We start from the raw sequence: 27,564 nt of genomic DNA, 5'->3' as shown, positions 1-27,564 counted from the left end.
GATGTCTGGCCCTGATCGGCTTTTACGCTAACCAGGAACAGCATTAGTATTAAAAGAGGGACGAGTCAATGTTCAGTCTATTCCTTGTCTTTGCCAGTGAGTCTCTGTCTCTCGCTTGAATTGCGAGGCGACTCTTCATCATCGGACCACCTCTCACCATCCTCTTCACCAACTGCGAATATTGTCTCTTCCTCAACTGACTCACGGTTGTGGGGTGCAGAGGAGGAGAAGGGCTTGGGAGGAACTGGGGAGAGATCACGACGGCCCTCAGCGGCTGAGCTGCCAGGATAATCCGGAGGAGCATCATAGGCATCTTCCTCATCCAGCCCACTACCAAATGATCGAATCTCGAATCCATCGTCGTCTTGAGCAAGCTGCAGGGATCATTAGTAACTTGATTTTGGTTTCGTTTATTTAGGGAAGAGCTCCATACCTCATCACTCATGGCGAAGCGGCGGTTGTTGACAGTTGGTCGCCACAGATAAGCCACGAATCCGATATCGAACAGGTACACCAGATTGAGCCAGCCATCAAGAACAAACCATCTGGCCTTCCAGTGCTCAGGCACAAAGCTGGCATCACTGCGTCCAGCGAAAGCGAATGAGTTGATAAAGAAGAAACCGAAGATTACAATGATGCTGCCAAGAATGCACCACCACAACTTCTTGTACATCATCGCCTTGGTCTTTTGCTTCCTGTCAATAAGATCCTTCATCGTGGCGTTCAGGGAGTTCAAGGTCCACACGTAGAAAGCTGTCAATGTTCCGGCGAGGGGCAAAACAATCAGAAGCACCAGAGGACCGGCGCTATCAGGGGTGATCGAAAGACTGGCAACCGAGTAGACGACCGCGAACACAAAGTGACCAATGGCCAGGATACGAACAAAGATCATGGTTCGGCCTAATGAATGCTTGACCACGCCGTAGCCCATGCAGACAATTAGGAGGAGGAAGAAAGAGAACGCATTTCTACCCGCATTGAGTACTGCTACAATGACCATGAGTGCCTTTGCGCCGCCATTTAGACCATGGCGGTTTTGGTATTCTAGAAAAGTCAGATGAAGTCAAGCAAGGAATCAATTGCTGTCTCTCACCATAGAACCCCCAGGTCATCAGCTGCTCGACGATCAAGAACACTATAATTGCAGTAATATAGTTTTGGACGGGCACTATCCACTGTTAGCATGTAGCTCTCGGGTAGGAGAAGGGAACTCGACGTACAAATGTCATAACGGTTCTGCACGTAAAGGAAGCCCCAGAAGCTAAAATCATGCGTAAGTATTTACTCCAAAACAAATCGAGTCCATTGATTCTGCAAGTCACATACACTCCAATAACAGCGTACACGATCGTCAGAGCCCCATAAAATGGAAGCTTTGCAATTTGTGCAGCGGGAAGCTCGCCGTATGAGTTTCGGAAGGTGACCACTGCTTTGTAGTCTTCGCCGGAGTATGCATAGGTGCTCACGCAGTAAAATCCGGTCTTCCTGACGGGGTATTGCACGGCATCGGGATTGTTCAGGTGGATTGCTTTCGAGATGATAGGGCTTGAGGAGACGTCGGTAGCATTGCTAGTGAGAACGAAAGAGCCGAGCTGTTCTTTAGTGCAAATCTTTGCCTCAACGTTGGAGGCATCGCAGATTGTTTCCTTAACCTAAACCCAATAATTAACCACGTCGATCGTTCATACGGAGTTGACAAACATACCTCTGAATCACCGGACCGGTACTGGCCAATCAATCCCTCATCAGACCATTCAAAGATCACCAAACTAGCCAAAGGATCACTATCCTTGGTTTCCGACTTGGTGAATTTCACCAGAATGAAGGGGTCAACATCTCCTCCCCAAGCTTTGCGACTGTACATCCCTGAGCATCGTTGTCGGTGCGCATCGTCAGATTTCTGCGGAACCTTGTTAGCTTCTGAAAATAACGATTGAATGGAGTTTAGGAACATACCAGTTCAGTTTCATTGGCAAGCGCATAGGTTGCCAATAGGGCTGTCAAGCCCAAGGTCTGGAGCCAGCCCTTCATGGCGACCGTAGAGTTGAAGCGAGACTAGGCTCCGGGATTCGGGAACAGATCTTTAAGACCACGCAGCATCAAAGAACGGATCCGAAAGAAGAAAGAGAGCCGAATTTGGTAAAGTATCTTGTGTTAGATAATTATAAGGATAAGGTGTTCTTCTTAACCCAATGGCCCCCCAAACCGGGGAAGCCGCGCGTGGCTATTATCTAAGCGGACACCGCCACTATTTTTTTAGTTCCGAACTTCAGTCTACTTTTTTCCTGATGCCCAGTCCAGAGGTCAGATTTAAGAGTATAGTCACTACTTGACAGTCACCATGCCAGCAAAGGAACTGAACAAAATATGCATGGAATGCAAGGATGCTGAATTCGAGCTCACTGTCCGCAAGAGACAGCTTTGCAGGTACGCGACAAGTCGGCAATCTACAACCCCTCCAGCGCATAGTCTCTGACGGTTTTTTTTCTAGCTCATGCTTTAGGCGTTTTATAGCACATAAGGTCCAGTCGCGTTTGAGCGTCTACAGAGCTTTTGGCCTAGATGGTCCCAAACACCAGTTGCTTCTCCCTGTGTCTCTCGGTGTTTCCTCGTCGGTTTTGATGCACATATTGAACTCTGATCGACAGAATCGCCTGAGTAATGGTCGCCCTCTGGGATACGACTTCAAGATCTTGGTAATCGAACCCTCAAGTATTGCGGCTACAGGCGTTCCCTTTGACAAAAACTACGAAGCTCTTCAGAAGAACTTACCGATGCACGATATTACTCGGATACCTTTTCATAGCATCTTCGACTATGTCCCGGAGGTGAAGGAGATTTTGCAGGAATATGCAGGTTCAAAATTCATCGACGACAGCACTCAGTCGAATGAAGAGCGGTTAGCTGCCTTCCGTGCATCCATTGCCACCCCCACATCCAGGACCGACGTCGACAGTGTTTTGCTGACCAGACTGGTCGTTGAATTTGCGAAGAAGTCTGGATGTGAATCTGTGATGTGGGGTGACTCGGACAGCCGTCTTGCTGCGAAAGCACTTGCGGGTGTCGCAAAAGGGCGTGGTGCTTCCCTCACCTGGCAGGTATCCGACGGCATGTCTCCTTGGGGCGTGAGGTTCGAGTATCCGCTCCGTGATCTGTTCAAGGCTGAATTGCTTCAATATGAGAGTGTCTGTGCCGAGCTTTCTGATATTGTCATACCCGATCAACCGCCCTCCGAAAATGTTCTTACCAAGAACCTTTCTATTGACGAGTTAATGCTACGATATGTTCAGAACCAAGGCGCAAAGTATCCTGGTGTCATGGCGAATGTGGCCAGAACCGCGAACAAGCTCAATCCCTCTACTTCTGGTAGTGCACCAACTTGCGCTCTTTGTGCTAGTCTACTGGGAAATGTGAAGGGTAACTCCGGAGTTACTGTCGCAAACCAGGCAGAGGATAACCATAGCTCTCAATTCTGCTACGGATGTATGCGGTCACGACCCGAGGAGCTTTGCTAAAGAGAAATATTCTTGATTCATGACAAAATTAAATGAACTAAACACGAATATCCTGCACGACCTGAAATAATCGCCAATCATGGGGTATCTGAAATTATGATCTCAATATCTCTATGCACCATGGGTTACCTCGTTCCACCTCGCTCCAAATCCTCCTCTGGATGACTTGCTCCACCAAACCATCTGCTGAATGACTTCCGGGACTGTCTGGCCGGCTGGGGCCTGGTTGGAGGCTGGGGAGCATCATTGTTCCTGCCCCCATGACCCGATGGTCGCGTATCATCATATGCCGGTGGACGGTCGCCAACAACTCCATCTTCTTGTCTGTCAAATGCATCGGGAAGACTGTTGTCGACTTCGACTATCCGATCCTGTCGTCTGGTGGTCTGCCGTGAGGCCGCCTTGGCACCCTTTTGGCGCAAATGACTTTCGAGAAGGACCGCATTTCTAGTATTTGCTTTGTAGACTGCATCGGCAAGATCACCAATGAAAGGGACGAGGCCAATGAAGAAATCCATTATCACATTGAGCAACATCTTCATGCGCAACGCATGAGGAAGTCCACCATCAATCCCTTCGCAGGATTTCACTACCATCATTGCGAGCGCAGCATCGCCAGCGTCGCCGATGCTGTGGTTCATTTGTTAGCATTGTATCCTCCAGGTAACAGTGCAATGGATCCTGGTGAAACTTACAATGGAATAAGTCCAATCACACTTCCCCAACCGAAGCGGATCCCACACAAGCTAAAAAGAGCATAGTCTAGCTGGTAGGCTCTGCGTTTGACCTTGGTCAGGACCTTGCTGTCATTTTCAGAGAGACCCGGGGGATGGCCTTGCGGCGTTTTTTGGTCTTTTTTCCAAATGTACGACCGAGGCGTGAAGCAGGAACTTCTTCAAAGTAGGGGTCCTAAGCAGGTAGAAAGATTGGGATCAGCCTGATCCCTCTTCGCAAGACAAAATAAAGATCAGTCTTTGGGGGAAACTCACCTCAGTACCAAAATGATTCTTGGCGGTTTCACCTAGCACCTTCTTGCTAATCAAAGACACCAAAACTTTCGACATCTTTGGATCACAGTAGTGTACTAGAGCTGTTTTGGGAAAATAAAAATCTCCCCGGGAGAAGCGCTGAAGAAATAGATGAATGTCGAGCAAGGACAACAGAAATAGACTATGTATAGGCCCTAAACCCTTCCTGGTTGGGTAGACAGGGTTTGGGTAGGAGCTCGTTTCACTTGTGTATGATGAGAACAAAGGGCGCGTAATGGTAGTTGAAGAAGATGCTTGACTTTGAAACCAGGTGGATAACCCCCAAATATTATAGGGGATCTAGGGAGATCAACGGCTTTGCGCGACAAGACGTCATCATCCCGAGAATCCTGGAACCCGTGGCACAGCCACTTTTACATGTGGCGCCTTATTTTGGATCGTCACCGCCACATATTCCCTTAGTCACCCGATCACCACCTTGGGCAGCTCCGATGATTGCTCTGCTTCCCAACACCTCAGTCACCTCTTTTCTCCGACCTGATTGGAACCTTGATCACCTCCACACCCTGCACATCCCTTTGAACCTAGTATTTGCCTCATTCTATCCACTATATCCACACAGCCCTGGGTTGGTCTACCTTCCCTGGAAGCTGTTCCCTCCACCATATTGCTTGCTTATTTCGACCGTTTGCGCTGTCGAATTGAGTGAGCAGATATTTCTCAGTCACCAACATTTTGAAATGCCAGAGCCTATCTTCCGATATGATCGAAACAAATATGCGGTTAGAAGATTGTGAGTGCCTGGTTGTTGATCGATCGGTATGACGACAGGCTGCTAACCGAGGCTGGTGGGCCGTTGCTACAGGGCTGGATGATTTGTGTGTCCGTTTCATTATCAACCTTCCGCGTGAGGAGCTTGAGTCGGTCGAACGGATATGTTTCCAAGTCGAAGAGGCGCAATGGTTCTACGAAGACTTCATTCGTCCGCTTGACCCTGCGCTGCCGTCAATGAACTTGAAGACATTTGCCATGCGCATTTTCCAGCATTGCCCACTTATGTCGTCATGGTCTCATTATCACCATTTGGCTGCCTTTCAGGAGTTCCTCGATTACAAGACACGCGTGCCGGTCCGTGGTGCGATCATGTTGAACCAAGACATGGACGAGGTCGTTTTGGTTAAAGGTTGGAAGAAAGGTGCCAACTGGAGTTTTCCGCGTGGTAAAATCAACAAGGGCGAGAAGGATCTTGATTGTGCTATTCGTGAGGTCTACGAAGAGACTGGGTTCGATATTCGGGACGCGAACTTGGTTAAGAACGAAGATGATGTCAAATACATCGAGATCACGATGCGAGAGCAACATATGCGACTTTATGTCTTCCGAGGATTGCCCCGTGATGCTTACTTCGAGCCGCGCACCCGAAAGGAAATCAGCAAGATTGAGTGGTACAAGCTGTCAGAGCTTCCAACGTTAAAGAAGAACAAACAGCATGATGAAGGACTTGCAGTTGCAAATGCGAACAAATTCTACATGGTTGCTCCGTTCCTCAGCCCACTGAAAAAGTGGATAGCGCAACAAAAGAAGCTTGATGCGAAAGCCCAGCCTGGCATAGCCCAGGCTTCACAGGCTGAGGGATATCTTTCTATGGATGAAAATGGCCATGCCAATGGCACCCCAGGGATGCCTCTCGCTGAAATGGCGATTCCAAGTGATCTCCCTGAGGTGACCTCCGTGCAAGATGCTTCAGACCACCTCAAACGCCTTTTGAAGATCGGCGCCGCACCGGGTCAAGTTCATACAACAGGCCTCGAGCCAGCTCGTACTTCTGCAGCTGACCCGTCTAAGGCGAGCGGGCTTCTTGCCCTGTTGCAACGTGGGCGTCAAGAGGCATCCCCTCAGGGTTCTCTCGAAAATCCCATGGTGCCACCTAACGTATCTCAGTCCAACGTCGAATCTGCGGAACAACGGCCTCAATTGGGTCCTAATTTCTTCCCCGGCTTTCCTCAGCAGCAACAGAATATGGGTCCGTCTCCTTTCATGCGGCAGAACTCGACACCATTCCATACTGTCCCATCTCAACCTCATATCCAGCACTCTCAGAATGGCCCACAGGTTCTTCCGGGCACTGCATTCCCGACTACTACGCCTAATTGGTATCCTAAACCGCACGCGATACCTCAATTCCCTCAAACCTCAAGTTTGGCTCAATATCAGCATCATAATCAGCCTGCTATGGCTCATGATCTTCTGCCGCCAAGCAATATGCCCGCGCCATTTCAACGGACGGGAGATCCTGAGTTCTCTGAATCCGCTCAATTATCTCAAAACCGGGGTCCAGTTGTCCCGCCGGCGAGCAAGTTGCCACCACCAAAGCTCACAAGCCATTCCCTTTCACTCCTGGAGGCCTTCAAGGTTAAGACTCCCAAGGGTCCGGGTCCACCAAGGTTGGCGGCTCCCATTCAGGGCTCTTCCCATGTGCCCACAACGTCTCAACACCAGGATAGTCTGTTGGGTTTGCTCAAAGGTCCTCAATCTGCCCGTGTTTCTGAGCCAGCAGAATTATTAGGCAAGCCTGTGATGCCCTCTGGGATGTCTTCGGAAAAGCAGATTCTTCAGCGTCCTCGCGATCGCCACAACCAACCCACACACCAGCCTGGTGGAGCGAAGGGGCTTCCGGGGCCAGGCCAGACGTCGGCTACCGTGTCAGGACCATTGAACACACCACAGTTTGAGTCATTTGCCAAACCACATAGGTCAAACAGTGGAACGCACCGAAAGAACCATATGAATAGACGAGAGCAGTCTCAGCCTCAACCCCAACAGCTATCTTCGCCTATCACCATTCTACCGCGTCCTCATTCTGCCAAACGGGAGGTATCCTCGTCGAGGCCCGTTGCACAAGCAATCCAGGTTTTGCCTGCGAAGGCACCCGAAGCGTCTGAGCCTGTCAAGAACTTCCAACCGCAGATCCTACGTCGATCCGAAAAATCCGGATATGAAGCATTGATGGCCGCGGCTCCTCAAACAGATGCTGTTGAACGCAAATTGAGTTTGCCAGGTGTTGACGCCAACACCCCGGGCCTGGCTTCACAGGGCAACTTTGACCGTCGGCCAAGCCAAACTGCTGAGCAGAAAGCTTCGCTTTTGTCTCTCTTTAGCAAGACACCTGTCTCTCCGCCGCCCGTTTTTGCAACCCCGTTCGACGTCCGAGCCGGCAACCAGCAGCCGACAACATTCTCAGGATTTGTCAGCCCAATCTCGTCCCGCCATCGTCCGAGCAGCGGGGATATCTCTCGTCACGGTACACCATCTGATGGTGGTGCCCACGCCAATGCTCAACAGGTCTCCTCTCCTAGCAATAAAGCATTCTTGCTTGGGTTCTTAGAAGGAGTGGCTAAGGGCAATAAGTAGCTCTGTGGTCCACTGAGTTCATATCCAGGTGGCTCTGCAGTACCTTCTGGCTAGGCAGAAGTGACATAAATAGCAATAGTTTAATATTGAAACCGGTTATTCTTACCTCTCAAGTGTGTCACGGTGGAGGTCTTTCAGTGGCATTTGGTATTGTACAAACAATCTCTGCCCAGTGTATTGACCTCCATAACACCGCGACTGGCGACATCGGGCTAGGATCAATCCAGCCCTTACTCAACGAAGTTGCAAAAAAGAAAAAAATCCGAATCATAATTGTAGAGTTGAAAGGCTACATACAACAGTATACCTAGAATTGTGTGGGATCACTCGGACAAACAACGTGCGGCTCAGCTCTTATACAAATGTACCGGCTAATCAAATCCGACTTATTACACCAAAACACTTTTACCATAGCATTGCATATCAACTAGCATCAGAAATTGTTCCGTGGCACTCGTGACTAGAATGTTCACACTGTGCCACACTGAACTTCGGTTTTGTTAGGGGTGGAAAAAGATATAAAAAGAAAGAAAAAAAAATACAAAAAGAAACATGGTTCCAGAGGGGGTCGAACCCTCGACTTTGGCGTTATTAGCACCACACTCTAACCAACTGAGTTATGGAACCCATTTGTTGAAGAGATCAAGGAATGAGTGATAATTGTTCATGAGTACTTTGTCTACTACACATCCTCTGGTACAAAGTCCTGTGATAATCCCACATTCAGACGCGCGAACTGAACGATTATATCGCGAATTTGGGGTTCTACACCCTCGCACAAAGTCTTCTATACCTGGGACTATCTATTTATTCAATCTATGAAAATCTCTCCGTCAGTGATCACTGGTGGTTCGAAGAGCATTGTTACCCGATCTATAGTTACCTAGACAATTACTTGCTACAACATACGCATGAGGTGAGTGTTGATTACATTTGTAACGTAGTAGAATTTTCTGGCCGGTTGAATGGTTGTTGATATTGATTATGGACAAAATGATGTGTTATCAGTGGTGTGCTTGAAATTGGAGATATATATTTCGTCCGACTGTTCGTTCTATCGGGTGTGGTGTAGCGAGATACCTTTGTAGCAAGGTTTATGTGACCTGTGATCCCAAGCTGGACCCGGCCTCCTCAATCCCGAGTATCCTAAGGTCTCTGTTGAAACGTATTAATGAGATATTTTGAGTCTTTGTCCATTGCAATTTGTTCTCTGCGTTTTGGATCGATGTACTGTAGTCTACAAGTTTTCATTCTGCCATAACCCACCGCCCAACGTCATCGCCCGATTTGTAAAGAAATAGATCAACTCACATTGGTTCTGCACATCAACCCAACCATGATGCGCCCACGCCCCTCGGTCTGTAGCCGCTGCCTCGCTCGCAGTAGGAAATTTTCTACAACAGCACAGCGCACTGAAAAAAGCCAAAATGCCCCCCTCCCGCCGACAGCAGGGTACAGCCGACTCACAAACCGCGGACTGATCTCCGTTACCGGCTCCGACAGCACAACCTTCCTCCAGGGCCTGATGACCCAGAACATGCTAGTAGCCAACGACCCGAGCCGAAGCATTCGACGCACAGGCGCATACACCGCATTCCTCAATTCGCAAGGCCGAGTTCTGAACGATGCCTTCATTTACCCGCTCCCCGGCGCAGAGGCCCAGGGTGCCGAGTCAGGCTGGCTAGTGGAGGTAGACAAGGATCAGGTCCCCGTTCTGCTGAAGCACCTCAAGAAACACAAGTTGCGCTCGAAGCTCAAGCTCCGAGCTCTGGATGAAGGCGAGCGCACAGTCTGGTCCTCCTGGAAAAATCACGCCGAGCCCCAACGGTGGGCTACATATAGTCTGGAGTCGGAATCGTCGTCACCCTTCTCACCAACCTCCGAAATTGCGGGGTGCATTGATACCCGTGCCCCGGGCTTCGGATCCCGCATTATCACGCCTGGTTCGGACGGTCTGCGCACATATTTCCCCGATGAGGCGCAGGTCGCTGGGCCCGAGGTCCAGCTGGACTCGTACACCGTCCGTCGCTTTTTGCACGGCGTTGCGGAGGGCCAGGCCGAGGTTATTAGTGGATCGGCTTTGCCTTTGCAGTGTAATATGGATATGGCTCGTGGTATCGATTTCCGTAAGGGCTGTTACGTCGGACAGGAATTGACGATCCGTACCCACCACCGTGGTGTTACGCGGAAGCGTCTTTTGCCAGTTCAGCTTTATGATCTGAGTCAGGATGGGCAAAGTGCCCCGGATACCCTCACATATGATCCATCTTTCCAATTGACTTTGCCTTCTGGTGAAGCGGATATTGTCAAGGCTGGTGCGGCTACTCGCCGAAACCGCAGTGCGGGAACGTTCCTTAATGGTATTGGCAATATTGGACTTGCGCTATGCCGTCTTGAAGTTATGACCGATGTTGCGCTCATGGGTGAGGCTCCTGCTCGTCCTCATGAACACCACTTCAAGCTCACATGGGCTCCGGAAGTTGAACAGCCTAGTGAGGTCGGTGTACGTGCCTTCGTTCCGCCTTGGCTGAGAGATTTCATCTCCGGTGGCAAAGAGGAGAAACCCGCTCCTCGTAACCCTGAAGTAGAGGGTGAGCGGGCACGGGAATTTGTTGAGCAATTAGAGGAAGAGGAATCCGAGGCCGAAGCGCGCCGGGACTAAGATACCCAGGTGTCTAATCACTTCACTCATGTATAATATAACACAACACAAAATGATATGATGTAAATAGCTCTTGTATCTCTATTCAACTCAACATTGCAAATACAACGTTTTCTGGGGTATCTCATGAATCTAAATACAGTTTGTAGAATTAGGCTGGGCGTTTTCAAAAATGCAGAAATGAAGCGCGAGAGCTAGGTGTTTTTCGTTGCCGCTGCCGCTGCCGCTGCCTCTGCTGCATCTGCTGCCTCATCTTCTCGCATCAGCTCTTCTTCGAGAGCTTTGCGCTCCTTCTCACGCTGTGCATTCTTCAGCCGCATCATCATCACTTCCTGTAGACTAGGTGCGGCTGGAGACTTAGTGGATTGATTGAATGAGGCTGCACTCGGGGCAGCAGACGCAGAAGCAAATGAGCCAAACGACGGCGCTTTATCGGATTTGGGGGCTGTTTTCAAGCCCTGGAAGTTGAATGATGGTTTAGCAGGCCTACTGGAAGTGTCGACAGAGGGTCCTCCGGGTGCAGGTGCGGGCTCGGCCTGGACAGGCTTGGATGATGTATCGGGGCCTAGGTCAGGTTGGGTACCGGTAGCCCAGAAGACAGACTCGATAAGACCCCATTCGTCATCTTGACCAGCATGTTGACGAATCTTCTTCTCACTATCGAGAACGGCAGTGTGGGCGCTCACAATAGATGTGAAAACCACCACGCCCGTGGCAACAGTCTTCTTTTCCTTGTTCTCCCCGATCCGTTGGCGTTTGTCCTTCAGCGCAATGGTATTCTCAATTTTCCCAAATGGCTTGAACAAACCCGCCAGCTTTTCAATATCGAGTTCCAGCCCACGACCCTCCCGCACCCAGCGCACTTTCACCGCACGCTCGAGCTCAGGCACCTGCTCGCCACCTTCCTTCGAACGGTCCACGCGCTGGCTACTCCGGTCCGCCGCCTTGCGAGCCTCTTCTTCCTGCTGCTGGATTCTCCTATTCTCATCATCAATCTCCTTTTTAGCCTTCTCCTCAGCCTCGCGTCGCCTCCGCCGCCCGTCCTCTGCAATCCGGTCAATCTCCCGCTGGAGCTTCTCTTCCGCGTCCTCATCCCCACCCGTCGCCCATGATCTCTTAACACCCTGCTTGACGCCGAAGCCACCCATTTCAGCGGCGCCTGCCCGCTCCCGCGCTTCTAGGTCTTCGCGCATCTTCCGTTTCGCCGCTCCCATCATGTCCCGCTCGCGTTGTTTGCGCATCCGCGCTTCGCGCGCATTGTCGTATAGCTGTCGCACTGACTCGTCTGAGAGGACATCGTAGGCAATCTGAAGGACATGGAATTTGTCGATGTCTGCCGCGGTGGGGTTTTTGATCTTGTCTGGGTGGTACTTTAGAGCTGTGCGTCGGTATGCGCGGCGGATCTCTGTTTCGGTGGCTGCTGGTTGGATGTCTAGCAGAGCGTAGAAATCTTGATTTGAGGCGGCGTGCGCCTTGAGATCGTCGTTTGGCATCTTGGTGGTTTATGCGACTGGTAACGCTTGGGAGATTTGCGGAGATGAAGTGAGGGTTTTGGATTGCGGTTCTCGACTGTGTCGTTGCCGGATTAGGGCCTAGGCTGATATAGAACACAGTGATTGCTCCGAAAGGTAGATAACCCTAAATTAGAGCCTTTGGAACTGAAGTGTTGTTGAGATGGAAAATTGTAGGTTCAAGGTCGGAGCTTGGGCGGTGGATGTGTTGCGCCTCAGGCCGCCAACTGGTATACTATGAGATCTCAATTGCGAAATCATTAGAAAATTTTCATTTATTATAACAAATTGGTCAAATAGATCATCCAATGTTTGATACTTTGTCTAGCCTTTGTTTCAAAGACAATAATGTATATAATTGCTGTTGTGGCTAAGGTTGCGGTAGATATATAATCTGTGCCTGGGCACGTGTGTATGTTGGTTCTGCTTTCTGTCAGTAGATGACTGCCCTTTTGTCCCAAGCTATGGCCCATTCGAGTCCATTGGCAAGATGACTACTACTAAGCCATCTAGTTCTGGTGTTACGCCTCCAACCAAGCTTCAACTGGCTCTAGCATTGGCTGTCGTCAAGGGAAAACCACCAGGCCAAGGCGTTAAAGGTTAGACGAACAGGAAGTTTCTACAGACTCAGAGAATAAAAATTGACTTTGCATTCCAGAATACATTTTGCAGATTCGACAGTTCATTAAAAACACCAAAGATTTGGGCCAAGTTGGTGCGACAGACAAGTTCTTCGACAGCGTCTCCTTCTGGCAACAAGCGTACGAAAGGTCTGAAGCAGGACAGAGTAAGCTACAAGATCAAGTCCATGAGCTCAACCAGCGTATTGAAGGCCTTCTCGCCAAATTACGTGTCAAAGTCACTACAAATGACAATGAGATCATGCCTGCAAACAAACGCAAGGCGCCTGCTGTTGGCAAGGATGCGAACAATTCGAAGACGGCTAGGAAACGAACAAAACTACCTAGGAATATGCAGAAAAGCATTCCACTGATAGAAGACGACGATGATAGTTCCGGAGAAGAGGATGGTACTTGATTGCCCTTTCATAGACCAGTTACGATGATATCTAATGTCAATGCAGACTTATGCCTCAATAGACAGCTACATATCGTCCAAAAAGCCTTGCAAAGAAGGACGAACAGCAGTTCGGAGGCCAATTCTCTGGCTATAGATGCAGTTACCCTCTGCAAATCCGCAGAGCAGAGACTGATCCAGACTATCCTGAACAAATGCAGAACGACGGAGCAGAAACCTTCCCAAACCGAGAAAGCCAATATGCCGGATACAGAAGCTGTCGTAAATGGCGTGACAGTTGCTTTCCATCTCACACACAAAGCATTGCACAAAATGGCCGGGGTTGAGAATGCCACGCAGCACCAAGCTCAGGTCATCTACTATCTAGTAGGTCTGTTCGAATCAACCATGACAGCACTTACTCTGCATTGCACTGCAATGTCCAAGCAAAAGTCAACCACCAAAAATATTAAATCAGGCGGAGGCCCAAAGGCTATGACGCAACCCGATGAAAGAAACAAACTTACAAAAGAGAAGAGCTCGCCCATCAAGAACGAGACAGCCTGTCGCCTTGCAGATCTGCTCTGCACGATGGCGCTCTCCCTCAACCTGACTCGTACCGAAGACCAACAAGTAATGGAAGGGTTTCTCTTCCTTGTTCTGGATCGCATGGGAAAAATGCTAGCTCTCCATGTTTTCCATGACCTGCGACTGCCAATGGGAATTTGCCCTGGAATGACATTCCCAGACGGATTGGAAGCAATGACTGACGAGGGTCTTACGTCAAACGAGGCACAACTCGAAGCCAAGTATCTTGTCCGGCTTCTGGAAAGAATGCTTAATGCTGAATCCCTCCAATCGGACCTCGAGACATCGGCTGCTCGCGAATTTGCCGCAAACGCTAAAGATCGTCTGCAAAAATCTCTCCTTCGGGCTGTGTTCGGACCCGATGACCATATATTTCGAGATGGTCTGCGGCGTCCGCATACTCCGCCTCCTCCGGTGCTTGATGGTGGGCAGATTGACCAGGACTGGTTTTCGGATTGGCTTACACAGGAGCTGTGGCGGCTTGTTGGTTGGGATGTGCTGAGGACTGTGTTTGCTTCAACCTGAAGCCTCCCGATCATGGAATCTGTTGCCCTGATACTACATCCATCTCACCTTTGTTCTCCATTATTCCCTTATACCCCAGTTTTTATTGAGATGATCGTATCTGTATTTTAGTATAATGATATTTATGCTAGAAAATATATTTGCTTATTCGAGTTTCAAAACACGAGCAGCATTGCCACCCAACACAGCAGCCACAGCCTCTTGCTCCCCCGCAAAAGTGGCATCGATAGCCTTATAGTTAGTCGTCACACTGATCCATTCCTTCTCACCCTCATCAAGAGGCGGGAAGAACGGGTGATCGGTACCTAAGAAATATATTAGACGCAGTCCCGATGATTCCAGCAATACTAGAAAACTTACCAAACATAAGACGATCAGTACCCTCCCCAGCAGCAACGGCAGCCTTGAGCCCCGCAGTTCCGTAAACGACAGCATCGAGGAAGATATTTGTCTTCAAAATCTCCCAAATACTCCTCTGCGGGCCAGGAACATCCCCACCATGCTCCACAAACTTCCGTTCATGCATAATACAGCTCTCGATGCGCCCCGCCAAAAACGGCAAAGTACCGCCCGAATGTGCCAACAGGATCTGCAGCCGCGGGAACTTATCAAAGACACGGGACAGCAGCATGCGGGTAACTGCAATAGTCGTCTCAAGCGGGAACCCGAGTGCCAAGGGGAGGACATGACCGTAGCGCTTTGTCACCTCCGGACCACCAAACGCCTCATCAGGGAGACCGTAATGAGGATGCAAGAAGAGAAGGAACTGAGTTTCCTCCAGAGCCGCCCAAACAGGACCGAGCTTTTCATCGTCGAGACCATTTCCCAGTCCGGAAGTCCCCATAATCACACCCCGGATATGAGGCAGAGTCTTCAATCTCTTGATTTCATTCACGATAATATCGGCACTGGGTGCGCTCAGCGGCAAAGTTGCAAAAGCGAACAAAGTCGATCGCCCCTTCAGAGGGAGGGTGTTGTCTGGGTCCGACGACTTATTGTTCTGGGCACAGACTTCCTCTAGATCGTTGTTGATGCGTTCAGCCCATTGCTGGGCTTCGGCGGGCTCGAGAAAGTCTAGCCATGGATTTGCGAGAGAGATCACGCTGCTGTCAATGCCGTGCTGTTTCATGAAGCTCAGCTTGACATTGATGTCGGAGTAGGATGTGTCGACGGGGCGGCCGCGTTCGTCGATTGGGATTGATGGGTCATCGTCTGATGATAGAATTATCAGGCGCGGTTCTCCGCTTGCTGGATCGTGAATGTAGGGAACTGTCTTGCGAGCGCGAAGCATCGCCATGTAGGATGGGGGATATACATGGGTGTGGACATCGACTACGAGAGGAGACATGGTTTGGATATGCAAAAAGAAACAAGATAGAAGAGAAAATAGAAGAAAGGAATAGTCAGAAATAGGGGGATAGTAAGGGGATAGTAGGGGAACAGTAGAGGGACTGGGCAATAGTGGAATACCCAAATGAGGGGAGAACAGATAAGAGCGGGGATGCCCCGGAGGACCTGAAGGATTCCGCCATGTCTTTTATCTCGCGATAAGTTGGATTGTTTACGTAGAAAGAATTGCAATTTGAAGCTATCAAGATATCCGGAAATTGTCATTCGAATCTCATATATTTCATTGATTCATTGGTAACGTTGCTATGATTGTTAGCAAGATCCAATCACGCATGAAGCTCCACATACCCTTTCGGCCGTCACTTCTGGAGCTCGGTACCAGCCAGAGTGATAGGCTTCGCGTTGGTGAAGTTGGGGATATCGCCAAACACCGTCGCAGCGCCAGGGGCCTGCAGACCAGATTTGAAACTATCCTCGTTCTCCCACTCGAGGGTGGCCATGATCAAATACTCGGATCGCGAGCCATCGAAGGCGCTGGGGAACTTGGTGACATGCCAGTTGATCAGGCCGAAGGATTTCCAAGTGCTTTCGACGAGCGGCATGTGGGACTTCATGTAGTACGACTCATCGAATTGGATGTCCGCATTGTTGGGGTACATAACAAGAGCAGTGAAAGTCATTTTGGTGGAATGGACAGTGAAATAGAGATAGATAGAGTATATGGAAGAGTGAGCTGAGGAAGATAAAAAAGACACAATGTGTTGAGACTGTTGAAGCTGTTGAGTCCCCGCCTCGGATCGGATTATTAATCGTTGTACAAGATAAAAGTGGGCTGTTCGTTGTACAAGATAAAAGTGGGCTGTTCGAGGGTGACTCCCAACCTTTGATCATATGTCCCTATTATAGGCGCATTGACATACCCTTGACTCTCCCATATCATCTTCATTTGGGATCATCGTCCGACTTCAATGGAGTCTAGCTCTCACATCAGCGCTACATACTAGTCCCGAGGCCTTGTGGATATCAACTCGGAACACCAATTCTGCAATAATTACTTAATCCTCCGTAACTACCTACCTACATTAACACCTTCGCAATGAGGCAGACTCGGATGCTCAGCCTGCGGGCTGGGATATGGGCCTTGATTGTGCTTACCCTTGGAATTCTGTACAAAGCTTATGTGCATAACATCATTTTTCTCACAATCGGCGTCGGTCGAGATATCCAATCCATTGATGAATTCCCATGGACTTGCACTCGCCTGCAGCATCCTCTCTTAGAGGGATGTGAGGATATGTGGTTGGATGAGCAAGGACGAAAACTGTATGCAGCATGCAGCTCGATAGGCACACGACAAGGATGGAGTCCAGGTGGCAGCAAATTCAACATCTCCGCGAGATCTCACACGGATCATATCGCAGTGTTGAATATTGACCAACCGGGCCCGGATGGGCTGTATGGCCTTCACAAACTTAAAGTTGGCGGTTACTCCGGCGATCTGGATCTGCATGGCTTCGACGTGCGCAGTGTCAAAGGCAGGCTTCGATTCTGGTTGATCAATCACAGACCTCCAGTCGATTCTACAACAGGGCAGTTCCTTGATGCCCGAGCCGTTGGTGCTAACTCGACCATTGAGATTTTTGATTTGGACGATGCCTCGGAGACAATCGAGCACGTCAAGACTATAGTCAGCGAGGCGATCATCTCGCCCAACAACTTGGCCGTTGACAAGGATGGCTTGGGATTCGTGATTACCAACGATCGCAACGCCAAGGTTGCCACTATTCCGGAGGTTGGAATGTTGATTGGCGGAGGAAGTCTCACCTATTGTCGATCTGACACGGGAAAGTGTCATATCGCTGCCAACAAGGGCTTTTCCTTTGCCAATGGAATCGCACAAGGGGACGGGCTTTACTATGTAGCTCATTCAGTGACTGGACTTGTGACTGTCCACAGATTAGTTGGCGATCAGCTGATTCAAGTGGACACAATCTACACGAACTATCCGATCGATAATCTGTCTCTCGATGCAGATGGGAACCTCCTGGCTGCCGCATTTCCCAACTCCATTGCGTTTGTGAAGTCCATGGAGGATCCATATCGAGTTGTTGCCCCTGCTACCGTTCTCGCGGTCAATGGAATATCCACTCAGCTGGAAACTCGTGGCGGGAAGGATAGTGAGGTCTTGAAGCTCGTGGAGGACAGAGATGCCAAATGGCTTCCTAGTTCGACTGTTGTGGTGCAAGATGTGGAATCACACCGCTTGTTCCTTGGGGGAGTTCTGTCACCATTCATCACTATATGTGCAAAGCGTCTGTAGTTTCCTTTTTGCGTGTTCTGTAGAGTGATCGGAGTGAGAATGATGCTATTTTCCACTTTGAGATCATGGTCCGAAGATCAAGTGACATGCCCACAATGCAGGGTTAGGGTGGAGGGGTGGAGAGGGGAGTGGATCCTCAGCTCCAGTCCAGATATGGCAATCAATCAAAATGCCCGATAGCCAATTCCTCATGGTCCAATCTACCTAGGTACAATCGGTAATGGCAAGGTAATATGTCGTGGAAACGCTTATCTGGCTTATCTGCCCTTATCTTCTCGATGTATGAGGTGGCCAGGTGCAGCTGACCTAGAATCCTTTTCCCCGACTTTCCCCCTCTTCTGGAGATCTTCCCTTGAAATTCATTTTAGACCTTTGTTGTCTCAGATCCTCCTTCGAAAAGTAACACCAGTTCTCAGAAGTGTACGCAATGGCCTCCAACACCGAGATCAATGCCTCTGCGGTAGATAAGGACGATTTGAAGATACCGGTATGCGATATCGCTAGTGATTTCAAACTGCGACTAATAGAAACTGTTCTAGCTGATCGACTTTGGCCCCTTCTTCACAGGGACCCCATCTGATAAACATGCTGTCGCTCTGGCCATAACCGATGCCTTCAAAACATCTGGCTTCGTCTATCTCAAGGCGCATGGAATTCCGCCATCTGTTGTGTCTGAGGTATTTGCGTCATCGGCCCGTTTCTTCGCTCGCCCCCAGAGCGAGAAAGATTCGCTGGGCTGGACGACTCCACAGTCGAACCGTGGTTACGTCGCTATCGGGCGGGAGAAGCTAATGACTGTCGACGAAACAAATGGAGCTGATACTCTGCGTGCATCCGCACCAGATATTAAAGAGACTATGGAACTTGGTCGTGAGGGAGTCGAGGGTCTACCCAATCGCTGGCCTGATCATCTCGATGATGAAGGAAAGAACTTCAAAGAAACCATGCAATCATTCTTTGAAATGGGAAAGACCCTACATAAGCATATCATGCAAGCCATTGCATTGGGCATGAATTTGCCAGAGCACTTCTTCGACGAGTCTGTCAATGTCGGTGATAATAATCTCCGTCTGCTTCACTATCCTCCCGTCAGCAAAGAGGTCTTCAAAAACAACCCGAATCAAGTCCGCGCTGGCGAGCACAGCGATTACGGTTCAATCACTTTACTTTTCCAAGATAAACACGGTGGGCTGCAAGTGCGCAGTCCCAAGGGAACCTTTGTGGATGCGACTCCCATTGCTGATACTATTGTTGTCAATGCTGGGGATCTGCTTGCTCGATGGTCCAATGATACCATCAAGAGTACCCGCCATCGGGTGATTCAGCCGCCTGCGCCCGAGGGCTCTGAGAACGATGATTCGGATTATCCTGCACGGTACAGCATTGCGTATTTCTGCCAGCCAAACAATGACCAACTTATTGAAGCCCTGCCGGGAACCTTTGGTGAGGAAGTTCAAGTGGACAAGAAATACTCGGCGATTACTTCAGGCGACTACCTGGTTCAGCGATTGACGGCGACTTACTGAATGGTTAGACCAGGACGTTGGAATTGGCCCAATGAATCTCATTTTCGTTTCGTGCGTTTTATGCGTTTCATTTGCGTTTCACTCATCAGCGATTACAAATTCATACCTGGATATCAAGCAATCTACATATCTCTTATCTTCATTGATGCTCAAATCTGTGTATGGTCTATGTATACCCCAACTGTATGTAAACCGGACAACACACCCGTTAATAGACAGCAGGCGAAACCGAAATCCGACCGCCATCAGTAACCAAGATATTACCATTGATATAACCACCCGAGTTACTAGCCAACCAAACAATCAGCCCCGCAAAGTCTTCCTCGCTACCGCCACGAGTAGCAGGAATCATCTCCCTGGGGAACGAGCCATCAGAAATAGCACGACCCTGGATGCCAGAAGCCTGGAAGATATGATTCGCCATATCCGAGTAATAAAGACCAGGTGATATGCCATTAACCCGAATATCGTAATACGCAAATGCAGTAGAAAGCATCTTCACCAGATGCGTGGTCGCCGCTTTGGAAGCGTTGTATGCAAAGCTAAACGGCACTTTGCGAATAAACCCGGCAATCGAGCTAGTGATGATCACTTGCGCAGTCGGCGCAGCAAGAACATCCACCTGCGGCGCAGGACGTCGCTTATTCGCCGCCTCAAGTAGCGGCAAGAAAGCTAGTACCGTGTAATAAGACCCTGTGACATTCACGTTCATCACGGTATTGAACTCCTCCATGGGGATGTTGAAGAGTTCATCGCGGACTTGCGAGAGAGGCGGGAGGGACCCGTCTGCTGCGGGTTGTGGGGGCTTCATGAGCGGGCCCATCACGCCGCTGTTGGCGATTAGGAGGTCGACATGTGTCGTCTGGGCTGCGACGGCCTTGTAGGCTGCATCAAGAGATTCTTTTGAGGTGATGTCGCACTGGACTGGGATCACGGTGCCGTTTATGGTTTGAGAGGCTGTTTCTTTGAGCGCGTCCTCGCGTCGGCCTAGGATGAAGATCTTGGAGACTTCATTGGCGTCTAGGGCTTTGGTCATAATACGTCCGAGGCCTGTTTTCAGTTTAGTTTACGTGGTGTGTTTATCTGTGGGATTTGGTTTGGCTCTTACCACTTCCACCTCCGGTGATCACGACCACCCGGTCCTTGACCGAGAATAGATTTGATGCTTGAAGATGGGCCATGTTTATTTCATTTGAGGATTTTTGATCAAGAGAAAGATAATTGGGAGTTCTGTGTTCTGTAGGAATGAATTACCAACCCCCCCGGCATCGCCATTCAAGGGGTTCCCCCTCTTCAGATCGGCGACGCTGCCGAGAATTCATCTATATCGCGGAGCAACACCGACCTTCCATTTTCAACCCATGTACTCCGCGTAGATGCATGGTTTCTGCGAACATTTGATCTTTGATTTGAGGACATTGGATCATATGGTATTCACTACACTTTTGAGTATATCCTTGTCTAGGTTTACAACAAAGAACTATGTTGATGCTTCATGAGTAGCGGTGACGCAGATGCTTACCCGGCCCAGACTACGCAAAACTCTTGGCCAAACGCCCGATACGCGAGGACAGCTATCCGTAGCCATACGATGCAGGTCCTCATAGGCCTTTTGGCGCGGCAACGAGGTAGTAATGCATAGACTTTGTTACTTCGATATAAACTTCCCCTGATCGACACGGATGGCCTCTACCGAGAAAGGTCACTAGCGGTCTGTTCAACTTACTCGATCTAGAAGACCATGCCGATATACACTAGGCAGCTAGCCTGAGTAATAATTGCTGCAGCATCTACGGATTACCCGTTGTGGTTCTATCTATATGATGTATTGAATAGTAGGATCACTTTGAGCACAATGCACTCCATGATAATATCATGCCTATATGGTCAGGGTGGCACTGACCATAGAACTCGTATATATGGAGTCAGACCCATTAAAATGCGGAAACTAGTTGCGGGAGCCTGTCGAACATCCACTTTCGCACATCTGATGGACCTTGAGACTGGTCAGATTTCTGCACGCTAGATACTCTGTACGGAGTACTTGAGACCGTTTTGGTTTGATGCGATTAACTTTTACGCTCGGTTCAAAGGTCCCCTGCACGTTTGAACAAGGACCACATTTCGATGCCACCAGCTCCAATATCCCAGCCGCATAGGAGCTGCATGAAAGAAAAAACAAGCGGTCAAGAAGCACAGTCGGAGGAGCTGTGGAACCTTAATCATCCTCAGTCTGATTGAATGAAACATTACGAACAAAGCGGTAAAATATGCATCTACGGCTGGGACGGTAACTTCCCTTTGCTTCTTCTGGACACATAAATCTCAGCCAAAAGAAGCAAATACTTCTCCACAACTCCCGTCCCTCTTCCCTCTTCTCCCACCCGCCCGCTAAACGCCCAGTAAGCACCTTTTTCGAGAGAGATTACAGGGTTGCTTGTTGCTTACTGACTATCTAGTCATGCCTCAATGGACCGGATCTCTAAGTAGCCAGAACGACAATTCTCTGGCCGGCGTATTCATGATTAATGGCGAGCCATGGGTGTTCGAGAAGAACGCGCGCGGTCAACCGGCGGCGCCATTTCAACGGGCCCCTGCAGTCGTCAATATTCCCTGGAAGGAGCTCGACAGTATCCGTCAGTCCCTACAGAGTCGGGAGCCTTTCACAGCGACTATTATGGGCTCTACACTGGAGATTATTTGGTCTAATGGTGTGAGGATCACTGCCAATGTGCCCCATTGTGACACATATGGTCACTTTTCGGGTGAGGGTGGTTGGCGGACGCAGTGAAGGCTGGTGCTCACATAGCTAGTTTGATGAATCCATGAATCCATGAATCTTACGTTTTCAGGTTGCTTGCGTTAGCATTGAATACTCTGATATTGCAGCCTCGGGACTACCACTCTATACGAGAAAGATCTCATACTTATACCGTCGACAGCGCAATTCCATTTCTGAAGCGTACAACCTCGATCCCTTCGTGTATCTACTATACTCCTAGTTCAACTAAGTTTTGCATACACCCCTGTTCCCTTCAAAATATCCGGCAGCGTCCGGCCGGATTCGATTTCCACCCCCCCACAGACATGTCCAATTGTACGTTCGTCTGTTCAGGTCCATGGAATGTTGACAGGGGAAGCCTAAACCGACGTCATCTGCTGCCGAAGCCTCCCGTTTTTTAAGTGCAAATTGTAGTAACTTGCAACTGAGACTAGCCAAATATACGAAGAACGCCTCTGACGAGAACAAATTGCCATTCAAATTACACCAAAGAACCTTAACATTACCATGTGGCAATTCCACCGTTCGGAATTCATCTCCGTTCAACGATACCCACATTTTAGCCATGATAATATTTTCGAGCGGTGCGATTTTCTTACAAAACCGAGGACCCCGTTGGATTGCCTTGGATGAAGATCATTCATAGGCGAATATTGGCCGAAGCAACACTATATGTACTCTACGCAAGGTCCGTCTATCCGAGGCCGTCTAAGCGACACAACTAACTCAATGCTTCAATTACCAGTGATAACAAAGCTTCTTCTGTCTTGAATCAAAAAAATCTTGACCGGGAGCAGAAATGATCTGGAATAGTGTCATTCTGTTGAGCCTATTGAGCTCACTGCCTTTCGTGGCTTCTATTCCAAAGAAACACCACGATGTTACGACAAGCGTTGATCCTTCCCTGGCACTGAATGCAGCCAATGCGTCAGCTTCAGCGCCGCCACTTCGAAGTTACAATACGTCCAGACCCCATACACCGTTTACTGGAACTCCGACCACCACAGGTGCACTGACAGCATCTTCAATCGGAACGGGCATCTCTCGCGGAGGTGTTGCAGCAGGGGCAACAACGTATCCTGGCGATGGAAAACTTCACCATGCCGAGCCTGCTCCATATGTCCCGGCAGGTGGTGTCGGAACGAATGGAAGCACGCCCGTGTATAACACGAAGAGCGATTTCGACTACGAGTCTTTAGTATGCATCCACACTAAACTGGCAAAGTAGTGTCATGGCCCAGAAGCTAACTTGCAACTAATAGGCCCTTGCTCTATATCAAGAATGGATAGAGCTTGATCTGTTCCAAGACGGACTCAGGCGATTCAACGAGTCAGCCTTCCGAGCCGCCGGTTTGACTGCTGCAGATCGCGAGTTGATCGCATTCATGGCACAGCAAGAGGTTGGTCACGTCACTATGATCAGCAATATCCTCGGAGATCGTGCCCCACAGCAGTGCAGCTATATCTATCCATACACGAACGTCAAGGAGTTTGTCGACTTCTGTCAGAAACTCACTCGCTGGGGAGAATCTGGCGTGTATGGGTTCTTGGCTCATCTTGACTCGCGAGAGGCGGCTACTCTCTTGACCCAGGCCATCACAACGGAAGCACGACAGCAAATGATCTTCCGCCAGTTCGAGGGTCTCTTCCCGATGGTTGAGTGGTTTGAAGCTGGTATACCGCAGTCCTGGGCTTGGACTCTACTGGCACCTTTCATCAGCTCTTGTCCCGAGAATCAAACTCGCGTGATTTGGCAAAATTTCCCCTCGCTGATGGTGGTCAATGAGCCTGATCCGTGGATTGTCGGGGCTGTTTCTCGCAACTCGTCCTCGAGTAATAACCGAACTTCTGGGTATAATTTTACTACGAGTGCCGATCAGATTTCAAGACTCAACCAGACTTCCGGGTTCAATCAGACTTCGGGATTTATGTTCAATCAAACCACCGGAACCAATAATACTGTTGGACCAGGCGTCAGTATTCCCACGTCACCAAAAGGCTCCGGAAGATACAACTCGTCTACTTCGGGTATTGTTCCACCTGTTCCTGTCAGCAAGACCCGCCCGACACCTCTCTCGGCCCCGGGTCGCCGGGTGCTGTTGCAGTGGGATCTACCCGGGAAAACAATTGGCCCCAACAACAGCTACATCACCACAACGGAGACGAAAGCTGGTAGCGCAAAATTCGTCATCTGGGTGTCGCAGCTGAACGTTACCTACACCCCTCTGTTCGTTGTCAATGGTACCAACAACGGTACCAACACTACAAACAGTACCACTGATGGCATTCGAGGTTATACTATCCAACCTGGCTTGGAAACGTATCAGGGTGACCCAGCTTTCAATGGTACCATTTTCATTGCTATTACAGACAGCGATCCGTATGTGAGCCCGTTCAATCTGAGCCTGATTGACCCGCATGTTGTTGCCGGTCCAGCTATGTACCAAGCTGGTTGATTGAGGAGTCAACTCGTGTATTTACTGGGGGTGTTAAAGGATACAGAGGATTAACAGGATCAATTTATAAAAGTTTGTTTTCAAAATTTCGAGCATAGAAAATTCCAATTTGAATATAATTGAAGTTGGAGAGCTAGAAGCCAACTGGCGATCACCTTAACCCCGGTTTATGTGACTTATCGCCGAGCCCTCAACCTCATTTCTCCACGTCAGTGTTAACTTTTCCCCCGACACTCACCAGCCCTCCACACCAGCTTGAGCAAGATGGAAACAAGAAATCGCAAACAGCGCCGTGCGGCAGCTGGACCTTCCACTAAAACCTCCGAACCCGAAATCGCCATGGCCCATCCTCCACGCAATGATACGACGAAAAACAAACCAACCGTCGAGCGCACACTATATGACATCATCGCCGAGCGACAAAGCGGCCTAAATCAAAAAGAAGGAGCAATCTCAGCCTCAGTAGAAGGACAGGGTATACCGTCGCAGTCAGATGGAACGCGATTTGTGACAGTCGACGCGTCTGGGAATTTGGTCGACACGGACGGCGACATCAGCAGCCATCTCTCCTCAAATGGGCCGCAAAAGACCAAAAAGAAGCAACAGGCTACAGTTGGAAAGACAGTTAAACAATCCGAGTCTGAATCCGAACCCGACAAACCCCTCCCGCCATTCCTCGATACAATCCTTCTTTCCATGCCTCTCACAACACTCCACCTCACACTGAGCTACCTCGCCGCCCACCAATACGCTGAAAATACCGATCTGCCCAAACTCTTCAAAGACTCTGTGATGACTGCTTTCCCTCTTCTCACTTTATTCGTTCATCTGGCACATGGCCATATCATCTCTTTCAAAAAGGGCAGTTCGAAGCATGCACCGAAAGAGCCTGATCTGTCTTTGTTCCCATTTACAAGTGACAAATTGACGTTTTCATTCCTACGACGGCTCGTTTTCCCGCCTGCGTTGCGGACTTGGGTTTTTCTTCCCGTTGCTGTGGTGCTGGGCGCGCATCTGATCGCGATTACGAATGGAGAGCCGTATTATGCGGTTATGAAGAAGGCTCCAGCTGTTGGAACTATCTGGATTTGGTGTATTTTGGAATTGTCATTTGGGGCGGCTGTACTTGGGGCTTTGGGTCCTTTGATTTGGGGGGTTTGGTGGATGGGGTATGGTATCTTTTGAGGGTGAGGTGGAGAGTGTGAATGTACTATAAAGCATAGTTGGTGTAAATAGGAGCTGCATTATCAAGTAATCCACATTTACGGCGATGAGGACCAAAAATGAGATCTCAAGATAGGTTTCATCAATCCATCCCAACTGATCGAATAACAAAGCATATATAAAGACATGGATCTTGCTGAAAAAGACACCATCTAACAAAGACACATTGAAACCACCATGTTACCGAGACATAGCATAACGGCAACAAAATTCATCAAGCTTTTTGTCCAAAATATAATTCAACATCAAACAAGTAGTCGATTCTCCAGCCATCCGCAAAACAGGGAAATCTCTTGTACCTCTCTCTAGATCCCAATGTCTGAACGCCACCGTGATCCCATTCATTCCTATTCGCCCATTAATGCGACCTCACTCAGACAGGAAATCGTGAACACGACTATCAGTATACGTAGACTGCGTCTAATTGTCATCATTCCTGCACAGCGTCGCTGTCATGGCAGTCCTCTAGCCTTGGCGTTCATCTTTATACGATCTTCTCTCACCGACAGGGACAATAATAACAGACAGTGGGGCCTTTCCATGCAGGAAAATCCAGGCCAACGGCAGACAATCATCGAGATAGACATCACCACATATCCGAACGGTACTCCCCAGGAGTGAGAGCAGAACTTTGCTTTTCCTGTCGACGTGCTTAATTCAGATCCTGGTGGAAGTACTTGGCACTTCCATAGACACTCTACTAGAACTACCAATCATCCTCAAAGACCGGTTGAGGAGCTTGCAGGGCTATCCTTGATGTGATATTGCCCTATATTCTATATGCATGGTATCTTCTAGATGCATGGACAATGAGTTGGCTTTGGCTTTGGACTTGTGTTTTGTATTTGCTTTTCCCCCTGAATTTGCTCTAGTTTGTTCTCAATCATATAGAACATATGTCGAGGCTTTGAGGTTGTTGATTTGACATGTCTTCAACCTCCAGTCCGAGCTTTTCAACGCATATGTCAAAGCTCAACAAATAATGCACTCTGCATTCAACAAAAAAAAATAATTCATTCAGCCCCCGTGATTCGGAAGATATTGACATCGGGCCACTTGATATATTTCTGCAGTTTTATTCCAGTCATCGTATTCCGAGTCATATGTATCGGTTTCCTAAGAGATCATGTATCCTTGTTGACGCCACATGCAAGGTATTATTGATATTTCTCCTTTCACCGAAAGGGGGTCAGCCGTATATCCCCGAAAAAAGCAAGGAAAGCGCCAGCAAACATTCCCTGCCAAACCTGCCAAACCTGCCAAATCCCCAAACTGCCAAACTGCCAGACCTGCCAAAGCTGACGTACCAAAGTCCCTCGGGCCGATGTAACATCCCGAAGGTTGTGAAGAACCCGGGCCGGGACAGGTTCGCCGAATCCAACGCCGGAAATAGTAGAGTAGGAATGACCCGCTGTGGCTATCTCATGAATCTATAGAATTTCCAAACCCAAAAATCGAAAGCCAAAAGACAAGCTCAGATGCTAAACCAAAACGCTTAAGCAACCTAATCGGGTTCAATAATTAACCTCTTTAGCTCCGTCGATCACCGCTCCAGTACTAAGGATGCCCCTTGCATAGAAACGTCTTCTGCACCCAGGACGTGGGACTCTCGGCGGATTTGGATTCCGCATATCCATGCATGCGAACGGGATGTGGAGCTTTCTATTGGTTGTGTATACATCATATTT

General features: G+C 49.2%; 15 protein-coding genes across 15 annotated transcripts; 9 read left to right on the top strand and 6 right to left on the bottom strand.

The window, feature by feature from the left end:
* Positions 1-77: 77 nt before the first annotated feature.
* N7500_000522 (uncharacterized protein) lies at positions 78-2,031 on the bottom strand (the record flags this gene model as incomplete). The annotated part of the gene is made up of 7 exons (XM_056671668.1): positions 78-374; positions 434-1,044; positions 1,094-1,168; positions 1,221-1,261; positions 1,327-1,652; positions 1,706-1,900; positions 1,957-2,031. The coding sequence occupies 7 exons, from the start codon at positions 2,029-2,031 to the stop codon at positions 78-80; spliced, it is 1,620 nt and encodes a 539-aa protein (XP_056537241.1).
* A 310-nt stretch (positions 2,032-2,341) lies between these two features.
* Positions 2,342-3,515, top strand: N7500_000521 (uncharacterized protein; the record flags this gene model as incomplete). The annotated part of the gene is made up of 2 exons (XM_056671667.1): positions 2,342-2,427; positions 2,492-3,515. 2 exons carry the CDS (start codon positions 2,342-2,344, stop codon positions 3,513-3,515), a joined length of 1,110 nt encoding a protein of 369 aa, XP_056537240.1.
* A 125-nt stretch (positions 3,516-3,640) lies between these two features.
* N7500_000520 (DUF4112 domain-containing protein) lies at positions 3,641-4,579 on the bottom strand (the record flags this gene model as incomplete). The annotated part of the gene is made up of 4 exons (XM_056671666.1): positions 3,641-4,145; positions 4,211-4,314; positions 4,338-4,424; positions 4,505-4,579. The coding sequence occupies 4 exons, from the start codon at positions 4,577-4,579 to the stop codon at positions 3,641-3,643; spliced, it is 771 nt and encodes a 256-aa protein (XP_056537239.1).
* Positions 4,580-5,281: 702 nt separating this feature from the next.
* Positions 5,282-7,915, top strand: N7500_000519 (decapping enzyme complex catalytic subunit DCP2; the record flags this gene model as incomplete). Its single annotated transcript, XM_056671665.1, has 2 exons — positions 5,282-5,297; positions 5,370-7,915. The coding sequence occupies 2 exons, from the start codon at positions 5,282-5,284 to the stop codon at positions 7,913-7,915; spliced, it is 2,562 nt and encodes an 853-aa protein (XP_056537238.1).
* A 1,336-nt stretch (positions 7,916-9,251) lies between these two features.
* N7500_000518 (YgfZ/GcvT domain-containing protein) lies at positions 9,252-10,577 on the top strand (the record flags this gene model as incomplete). The annotated part of the gene is made up of 1 exon (XM_056671664.1): positions 9,252-10,577. The coding sequence occupies one exon, from the start codon at positions 9,252-9,254 to the stop codon at positions 10,575-10,577; it is 1,326 nt and encodes a 441-aa protein (XP_056537237.1).
* A 194-nt stretch (positions 10,578-10,771) lies between these two features.
* N7500_000517 (putative cell cycle control protein (Cwf23)) lies at positions 10,772-12,070 on the bottom strand (the record flags this gene model as incomplete). Its single annotated transcript, XM_056671663.1, has 1 exon — positions 10,772-12,070. The coding sequence occupies one exon, from the start codon at positions 12,068-12,070 to the stop codon at positions 10,772-10,774; it is 1,299 nt and encodes a 432-aa protein (XP_056537236.1).
* A 508-nt stretch (positions 12,071-12,578) lies between these two features.
* On the top strand, positions 12,579-14,218 carry N7500_000516 (uncharacterized protein; the record flags this gene model as incomplete). The annotated part of the gene is made up of 3 exons (XM_056671662.1): positions 12,579-12,687; positions 12,747-13,118; positions 13,173-14,218. The coding sequence occupies 3 exons, from the start codon at positions 12,579-12,581 to the stop codon at positions 14,216-14,218; spliced, it is 1,527 nt and encodes a 508-aa protein (XP_056537235.1).
* A 144-nt stretch (positions 14,219-14,362) lies between these two features.
* On the bottom strand, positions 14,363-15,566 carry N7500_000515 (amidohydrolase family protein; the record flags this gene model as incomplete). Its single annotated transcript, XM_056671661.1, has 2 exons — positions 14,363-14,523; positions 14,579-15,566. The coding sequence occupies 2 exons, from the start codon at positions 15,564-15,566 to the stop codon at positions 14,363-14,365; spliced, it is 1,149 nt and encodes a 382-aa protein (XP_056537234.1).
* A 361-nt stretch (positions 15,567-15,927) lies between these two features.
* On the bottom strand, positions 15,928-16,248 carry N7500_000514 (Dimeric alpha-beta barrel; the record flags this gene model as incomplete). The annotated part of the gene is made up of 1 exon (XM_056671660.1): positions 15,928-16,248. The coding sequence occupies one exon, from the start codon at positions 16,246-16,248 to the stop codon at positions 15,928-15,930; it is 321 nt and encodes a 106-aa protein (XP_056537233.1).
* Positions 16,249-16,664: 416 nt separating this feature from the next.
* On the top strand, positions 16,665-17,888 carry N7500_000513 (uncharacterized protein; the record flags this gene model as incomplete). The annotated part of the gene is made up of 1 exon (XM_056671659.1): positions 16,665-17,888. One exon carries the CDS (start codon positions 16,665-16,667, stop codon positions 17,886-17,888), a length of 1,224 nt encoding a protein of 407 aa, XP_056537232.1.
* Positions 17,889-18,315: 427 nt separating this feature from the next.
* Positions 18,316-19,414, top strand: N7500_000512 (isopenicillin N synthase family dioxygenase; the record flags this gene model as incomplete). The annotated part of the gene is made up of 2 exons (XM_056671658.1): positions 18,316-18,375; positions 18,428-19,414. 2 exons carry the CDS (start codon positions 18,316-18,318, stop codon positions 19,412-19,414), a joined length of 1,047 nt encoding a protein of 348 aa, XP_056537231.1.
* A 208-nt stretch (positions 19,415-19,622) lies between these two features.
* N7500_000511 (SDR family NAD(P)-dependent oxidoreductase) lies at positions 19,623-20,595 on the bottom strand (the record flags this gene model as incomplete). The annotated part of the gene is made up of 2 exons (XM_056671657.1): positions 19,623-20,464; positions 20,523-20,595. 2 exons carry the CDS (start codon positions 20,593-20,595, stop codon positions 19,623-19,625), a joined length of 915 nt encoding a protein of 304 aa, XP_056537230.1.
* A 1,280-nt stretch (positions 20,596-21,875) lies between these two features.
* On the top strand, positions 21,876-22,205 carry N7500_000510 (uncharacterized protein; the record flags this gene model as incomplete). The annotated part of the gene is made up of 1 exon (XM_056671656.1): positions 21,876-22,205. The coding sequence occupies one exon, from the start codon at positions 21,876-21,878 to the stop codon at positions 22,203-22,205; it is 330 nt and encodes a 109-aa protein (XP_056537229.1).
* Positions 22,206-22,995: 790 nt separating this feature from the next.
* Positions 22,996-24,652, top strand: N7500_000509 (ferritin-like domain-containing protein; the record flags this gene model as incomplete). The annotated part of the gene is made up of 2 exons (XM_056671655.1): positions 22,996-23,394; positions 23,459-24,652. 2 exons carry the CDS (start codon positions 22,996-22,998, stop codon positions 24,650-24,652), a joined length of 1,593 nt encoding a protein of 530 aa, XP_056537228.1.
* Positions 24,653-24,916: 264 nt separating this feature from the next.
* On the top strand, positions 24,917-25,837 carry N7500_000508 (uncharacterized protein; the record flags this gene model as incomplete). The annotated part of the gene is made up of 1 exon (XM_056671654.1): positions 24,917-25,837. One exon carries the CDS (start codon positions 24,917-24,919, stop codon positions 25,835-25,837), a length of 921 nt encoding a protein of 306 aa, XP_056537227.1.
* Between the last annotated feature and the right edge of the window lie 1,727 nt (positions 25,838-27,564).

The sequence above is a fragment of the Penicillium coprophilum genome, assembly GCF_028826855.1.
Source record: "Penicillium coprophilum strain IBT 35676 chromosome Unknown utg000001l_segment0_segment0, whole genome shotgun sequence".
In the NCBI taxonomy this organism is placed as follows: domain Eukaryota; kingdom Fungi; phylum Ascomycota; class Eurotiomycetes; order Eurotiales; family Aspergillaceae; genus Penicillium; species Penicillium coprophilum.
The sequence above is the reverse complement of the archived record's forward strand: the minus strand, read 5'-3'. Positions and strand labels throughout refer to the sequence as shown.